The sequence below is a fragment of the Panthera uncia genome, chromosome E1 (assembly GCF_023721935.1).
Source record: "Panthera uncia isolate 11264 chromosome E1, Puncia_PCG_1.0, whole genome shotgun sequence".
Taxonomy (NCBI): domain Eukaryota; kingdom Metazoa; phylum Chordata; class Mammalia; order Carnivora; family Felidae; genus Panthera; species Panthera uncia.
The window spans coordinates 43,513,965-43,521,240 of NC_064814.1; the positions used below are offsets into that span (position 1 = coordinate 43,513,965).

The 7,276-nt window shown below is 45.9% G+C and overlaps 1 protein-coding gene across 3 annotated transcripts; it reads right to left on the bottom strand.

The window, feature by feature from the left end:
- Positions 1-105: 105 nt before the first annotated feature.
- Positions 106-7,272, bottom strand: MRM3 (mitochondrial rRNA methyltransferase 3). 3 transcript variants are annotated; one of them, XM_049636710.1, is made up of 4 exons: positions 6,932-7,272; positions 6,429-6,673; positions 3,683-3,850; positions 106-1,384 (listed from the first exon to the last, which is right to left on the bottom strand). In XM_049636710.1, exons 1-4 carry the CDS (start codon positions 7,270-7,272, stop codon positions 846-848), a joined length of 1,293 nt encoding a protein of 430 aa, XP_049492667.1. In that variant the 3' UTR covers positions 106-845. The 3 variants fall into 3 exon arrangements, with proteins under 3 accessions (XP_049492667.1, XP_049492668.1, XP_049492669.1); XM_049636711.1 differs by having other exon boundaries at positions 7,015-7,091; XM_049636712.1 differs by lacking the exon at positions 6,932-7,272 and having other exon boundaries at positions 6,487-6,573.
- Positions 7,273-7,276: the final 4 nt, after the last annotated feature.

A 7,276-nucleotide genomic window follows, 5' to 3' on the forward strand; every position in this document is an offset into this window, starting at 1 on the left:
TTCTTTTCCTTCTTTCACCCAGTGTGATAAAGTAGACTTAGAATTATGTGCCAGGTATACTGTTTTGCATTGTTTTGTTTTTCTTAACAGTAACAAGGCATAGGGTTTGTTGTTCGGTCATTGATCTTTATTTTGTAACAAAAATCAGCAGGAACAATAATCCAGGGACAAAGCTGCAGGACACTGGCTTCATCCTTTAGTGACCTCGTTTTCCTAGCACTTTTCCAAGGTGTTGACAGAACAAATGCCAACAGACTCCAGGAGTACTGAGCTGCCTCCCAGATCTAGCCTGCTGGTGTGACAGGCATCATGGCCTCTGTGAAGCTGGAGGACGAGCCTTTGTGGGTTCAGCCCTGTATGAAGGCTGTGGGCTCTTCTACCTTCTAAAAGCTGACGGGGCATTGAGGGTCTCAAGCACAATCTGTGGGCCACTTGCATCAGACATTTGTGTGCGACCCTGGCCAGGCCCAGACCAAAGTGGGGCACCAGCCCGGGAGAGCACAGCCAACCAGAGATTGTTCCTGCAAAAACCCCTCCCCTTAAACATAAAGCAATCCCACTCTGCCACCACTTGGGGCACGAGTCAGGCTTGCTCTCTGGGCTCTCTCGAGAGGAAGTTCGGCTCGGGAGCTGGGGGAGATCTCAGGAAGAATTCTCACCCTTGTTACTTTTGAAGATAAGCATAAATTCATGGAAATTCTTATTTTTCCAGTAATCATATAATGGCATCTTGCCCACCTCTTGCCTCCTGAATATGGCCTGATTACCATATTCTGCCTATCTCCTAACAACGCAGGAGGAGCTGGGAACCACCTCAAATCAAGGACTGACTTCCAAGATCCCTCTCAGTGGTAACTCCTGTCCCTGCTCACGTGTTCCGCCCTGACCCGCAGTTGTCTTTTCCCTTCAAAAAGCAGGATGCTTGCAGCCATAGCCGAGTTTAGGCTGTCCACACCAGGCACAACGGGAATCAGCAGCCTCTTGCCCCCAGTGCTCTCGGCCAACTGCAGGGACTCCAGGCTCACACCGTGGGTCTCCCCGCCTATTACCACAGCTGCTGGTGCCTCTGTCCAGTCCAAGTCATAACTCTGGACCTCAACTTCAGGGAGCCAGGCTTTACTGGCTCCAGGTTCTAGATCCTCCTCCTCCTCCTCATACTTGTGTAACTTCGAGAGTTGTTGGTCACATACCCAGCCGTGATCACTGGCTTTATTAGACATGTGCGCCTGGGCATAAAGGCCACAGTTGTCAGCCACGTAGACCCGGGTGTCGGTGGGCAGGTAGTCGGGCAACGTTTCCCAGTCCAGATTATTGACGATGGGCACCTGGAAATGCGCACCCATCGCTGCCCGTAGCACTTTGGGTTCCCAGGCATCCACACAGCCTAGAAAATAGAGACAGGATCCAATTAAGATTATAAACCATCCCAGACAAGGGGTCTTTGCAGTAAATCAAATTAATTCTGGATGAGGAGAGAAAGCAAAAAATGTCCTGTAGTTTCGGGATGGCTGGGACCTCTGCCTCCCATTATGGCAGCATCCAGCAAAGGGACTATAGGGATGAATTCCTGCTAGTGCTAAACAAGACTTTCTTCATCCCTTCAACATTTACCATACACCCGGGCCAGACCTTGTACAGGAGAGGCAAAGAGCATTAATGTCTCCAACCTCCAGGAGCTCATGGTATCACGGGCGATGGTGTTCGGACAATATCTGAACACGTGACTACGATATCAGTAATTGAGGTAAAAGAAGTATTACTAGGGTAGCAAAAATCCCTTGTACGAAGCAGAGCTATCAGGAAAAATGTCCCAGAGAACATGACAGTGAGCTGGATCTTGAAGGATAGGAGGAAGCTGTCAAAGAAAGGCCGAGGCAGAGGACAAAATTATAGAAGGGGGAAGAGCGCCACAGTCCAAAAACTGTAAGTAAAGCGATCAGGCCAATAGCGGGTGGGGGTGTAGCGGGAGATGAAAGGGAGGCAAGCAAGGACCAACTTAAAGGAGGGTGGGTATGCCAGGCTGAGGAGTTTGGGACTTTGTCCATTAAACAATATAATGCTATCAAAGGATTTTAAGTAAAGTAGTGACAGAATCTGGTTTATGCTTTAGAAAGACCCATTTGGCTTCAGTGTTAAATCTGCACCAGAGCAGGGAAGACCCTAGAGAGGGGAAATTAAATGGGAGGCAATTACAGTGATCCATGGAAAGCCAAGGCAACAGCTTTCTCTTTCTCTCTCCCTCTCTCTCTCACACCACAGAAAAAAGGCTAAAAGGACTATTTTTTATATTCAGACCCATGTTAAGCCCAGCCACTTCTGCGTGGTCTTTCTCAGGACCACAGGCTGGGAGAGACAGCAGGGCCAGGGCATCACATGTCTGCCACCATCCCCTAACTTGTTAACACAACTCTCTGCATTAGAAATTACTGTAAAAAGTAACCCAACTTCACAACAGAGTAAGTGGGCAAGCCAAATTTTAAAAGGAAGATAAGACACAGAGAATGTAACACTGCCCACGCCTACTGCCAACCACAGACTTTCCCAATCACTGCAGGGAACTGGAGAGAAGAGTTGGGCTGTGTGTCAAGAGGCTGCAGGCAAAACGGGGAGGACAAAAGAGGGCCGAGACTCATGAGGGGAGCCATCCAGTCTGACCCCTCTCCCTGGTGGGGAGTAAGGAACAAAGTGGGATTTCCCCCCTCATCCTCACATCCTCCATACTGGGCACCACGCCAAGTGCTCCCTACTCCTTCCCCTTGTCCTATACACCAGCCACCACCATGAATGTGGCAAACACACCACTTGGATTGTATAGGTACATCTCCAAAACCACACCAGCTCTCAGAGATCTCAACAATGGGGTGGGTAGGCGGGGTACTGATGATGGAACCCCAGTACCCAGCTCTCCTGCTGCCATCTCTACATCTACTCCCATCTATTCCAACAACATGTGACTGGGACGAAGGGGTGAAAGGAGCAACTGAGGCAAGTCTCAGCAGCAGGTGTCATTAGTTTACAGTGAATGATAGCTGGAGTGTTTTCGATGAACTCTCTCCCTCTCACCATCCCTGCAAGCTGTAATAGGTGTTTTAGGTGTGTCCCAGCTGTTAGGCAAGTCTGTTTAGAACCAAGCCTACTCATCCCAATTTCTGAGGACAGGAGAGAGAAATGTCAGAGGCTAACTTGTGTGGGTATGTCTGACCCATCTTAAGGCTAAGGCAAATGCATCCCAATTTCATATTCACACTCCTTTTACAGGATTCAGAATGTCTTCACTTAGGAAGGCTTCATATGCCCCCCAATTTGGGAACTCAAGATCATTAAATAAAGGACTCGAAGTGTTAAAACTGGCATGTATTTCTTTCCCTGATTTTAAGTTCTTTAATAACCTAGCCGGTGTCAAAGTAATCTTAAAAGATAACTGACATTTCCTGAAGTACTTAACGTGTGCCAAGCAGAGTGCTAAGTACTTCATGTGCACCATCTCACTTCTCAGAACAACCCTACCAGGTAGATTCTGTTATGCCCACTTTACAGATGAGGGAAATGACACTCAGAATACTGCTCACAGACAAATGGCTAATAAGAGGCAGACCCAAAATTCAAATCCATGTATGTCTGCCCACAGAGCCAGCTCACTTACAAATGGCCGACCAATCCACCCAGGAACAAGTGCTCTGACCTTTGGTGAGTAATACTTTGCTGCAGCCTGCCCCAGCAGCAGATCTCAGAATCGTCCCCAGGTTCCCAGGGTCACGGAGATTGTCACAAATCAACAATAAGGGCAGCAAATGGCGAAGTTGAGTCTCTGGGTATGTCATCTTAACATGGTCAGGTTTGGCAAAGATCCCTGAGGAAACAAAACAGGCGGTTCACTTGTCTGATTTGAACCTGGGAGATAATTTGGCTTTTCAGATATTTATCAATCTGTGTTCTTAGTCATGTAAGTACTACATGAATACATTCTGATTGAAAAAAATCGATACAAAAAGTCCTGCCCGTGACACCTCCTCCCCGTAACTGTTTTCAATCTTGGGAGTGTACAGATCCCTTCAGAACCTGTTCCATGCATCTACGTACATATATAAACGTCTACTCATATACAGGTGCTTTTTTTCTTTCACATACAAAATTCATACTCTATGTGTTATCCTGTAAACTACTTATTCAATTCTATAGCAGGAGATGTCTTAGAGAACTTGCCATGTCAATACATTTGGAGTTACCTGATTTTAACTGTTGCATGTTATCTTGTAACATGAACATACCACCTTTATTTAGTTCTTCCCCAACTGACAATTTGATTATTTTCCACTTTCCCTATTATAAACAACCCTGCAGTGAACATCCCTGTATACCTCTCTATGCATATGTCCAAACTTTTCTCTATGAAAAACACTTGCAAGTAAAATTAATATATGGTGTGTGTGCATTTTTTTTTTTTTTTTTAATATTTATCTCTACCCCCACATGGGGCTCAAACTCATGGCCCGAGATCGAGTCACATGTTCTCCCGAGTGAGCCAGCTAGGTGACTCAAGCACTCTTAATAGATACTGCTAAACTGTCCTCCCCAAAGGCTATTCCAATTTATTCACACCAAGAATACAGACCTATACCTAACCCATCAATGAAGGGAAGGGAATGGTTTCCCTATTAGGTATCTGTATGTGGTAAAAAGATCCTGCACCTAAGAGTCACAACAGCAGGGGAACTTAGAGTCCTTTAACTTCTTTTCTTGTTAATTTTTTTTTTTTTTTTTGGAAGAAAGAGACAGAGTACAAGCAGGGGAGGAGCAGAGAGAGAGAGGGATACACAGAATCGGAAGCAGGCTCCAGGCTTTCAGCACAGAGCCTGACATGGGACTGGAACCCATGAACCACAAGATCATGACCTGAGCCAAAGTCAGACGCTTAACAGACCGAGCCACCCAGGCACCCCTTGAAGTCCTTTAATTTCTACCTGGACAGCTGCAGTGACGAGAACACTCTGCTAGAGGCCCTACTTACGTTACTGGATTCAGAGATGTGCCAGAAGCCTGACAGTCTTATCTCCTTCTCCCTTTACTCCACCTCTCAAATATGAAATAAAAGGGTAAGCTAAATAATATATATTTTTAAAAGACACAAAACGATGAAAGGCAGTCATAACGACGAGGAGGGCTACAGAAGTCCAGGATGGGCTAGCCGCTATCAACACATGTGCCCAAAGTGGCCAGCAGGATAAAAATGAATGATACTTGTGCTGTAGCATAGAGAAGGGAATTAGAAGTATAGCTAACAAGAGCACGGATACTTAGGGTGGAGGACTTTAGCAGTCCAAATCCCCACCCTAGGGGAGAGTTCTGCGTGTAGGGTCACAGGTCCCTAGGACTTGATGGGTTACAGAGTAAGAGACAGTCCCCAAATTTGCTCTCCCAACTAATAGCTGCACTTTACCCACTACAGGAAAACACACGCACAACTGGTATGAGAGACCCTGGCCTAAACATTAGAATCTTGGAAGATAACTTCTCCTACCCCAACTGTCCCTTACTATCCAAGAGAAACCTCTACATTTACTGCCATTCGATTCTCAGATCAAAAATATAATTCCAATGTCAAAAAGATATATTTAGACTTCCCATATTTAGAAAAAAGGCTTTCTTTTTCCTTTTTTTTTTTAAATTTTTAGAAAAAAGACTTTCTAAGTGCTAATAGACACCACCATCTATTAGAATCTTAAGTTAGAGGAGCCTGGGTGGCTCAGTCGGTTAAAGTGTCCAACTCCAGCTCAGGTCACGATCTCACAGTTCGTGGGTTTGAGCCCCATATCAGGATCTGTGCTGATAGCTCAGAGCCTGGACTCTGCTTTGGATTCTGTGTCTCCCTTTCCCTTTGCCCCTCCCCTAGTCTCTCTCTCTCTCTCTAGAAAATAAACAAACATTAAAAAAAAAAAACTTGGAAAAAAAGAACCTTAAGTTAGAGTCAACCAAAGGAAGACACAGTTTCCTGTTCAATGGGCTAAACAGGGTAACAGCTTGCAGCTTACTGCTTACACCTGCTTCTAGAATAAGGGGGTCAACAACAGAAAGGTTATCACCACACTGGCAGTGGTCTTGTGCAAATAGAGGCCTAAATCTTTTAGTAACCATTTTCTTAAATTGCAGTTGGACATTACTGGTTGAAGAAGTGACCTAAAAATATATAATATTCAAGGAGAATATATAATATTCAGGAACTATAATTCAAACGATGACCAAAAAAACTGGCTTCAGCTTCCACTGAAAATACTACAAGATGCACAGATTTGAGAACTGTATTTTTCTGGGTGTCTCAAGAAAAGGTTAGGTAATAACATTTTGAATTTAAGTAAAATTTGCTGCCTTAAGATAATTATGAACAAATGATCCTAGGTCTCTACTTCTGGTGACACACTGTAACCACTGACCCATTATTCCTTGTGGTGTTACTAGGTCGGACCAATCCTTGATATCTTCAAATTTCACCTTAATGAGGCTGACACCTTTCAGCTTATCAATGGGCAGCTCCTTTAGGTATTCCAGACGGCTAAAGAAGAAAACTTTCGGTACAGCACCAGCCTTGAGAGCATCTGCAATCAGCCTGCGACCTTCCAGCAGGATCTTCCCGTGCTTTTCCCGAAATGGCCTGGACTTAACAATTGTCATTACACTGCTGTGGGTGGAAACAAAAAGACGGGCTAATTACCAACATCCTTGTTACCGAGACACACCTAGTTTTAACAAACAGAAAGAACTTCATAGACATTAACAAATGAATTCCAAGGAAAACACTTATTCTGCCCTCCATGCATTATAAAAACCAATGGATTCTGGTGGAAGAAGTCCTCCAAAAGGAGGAAAGAGGTTGGCAGGCGGGAAAAGAAATGGAAAGAGAAACGGGAATACATGACAAGCCTCAGGAACAAGTCACCTCAGCCTTCTGTCTCCGGGTAAAGCCTTATCATAGCGAAGCCCCGAATCTTCCCAGGTGCAGGGCTTCTGGGATGGAGGCACCTGAAGCGACGGCTTCCGTTGCGGCTCGTGGGGACCGGTCTCAGCCGCCGCTCTAGGGGGCTGCTTCCCAGGACCGGGCTTCCGTTCCACCACCTGTCCGGATGGAGAGACCACTCTCACGGGGCTCCGCCGTAGCGCCCGGACCCAGCGCCGCGCGTGGAGGTCCCAAGTTTGGACCACCGGCAGCAGCGGCCGGCTGGCCCAAACTAAACCCCTCAACCGCGCTGCCATTTTCCCTCGCCCCGTGGGTTGCGTCATGGAA

Bases quoted from the DNA above. Each gene is read 5' to 3' on its own strand.
- MRM3 (XM_049636710.1), bottom strand. From the start codon at position 7,272: ATGACGCAACCCACGGGGCGAGGGAAAATGGCAGCGCGGTTGAGGGGT. The intron at 6,674-6,931 runs GTGACTTGTTCC...TTCCACCCACAG, and splicing joins CCCGGAGACAGAAGGCTGAG to CAGTGTAATGACAATTGTTA. The intron at 3,851-6,428 runs GTCAGTGGTTAC...TTGTTTCCTCAG, and splicing joins AACACCACAAGGAATAATGG to GGATCTTTGCCAAACCTGAC.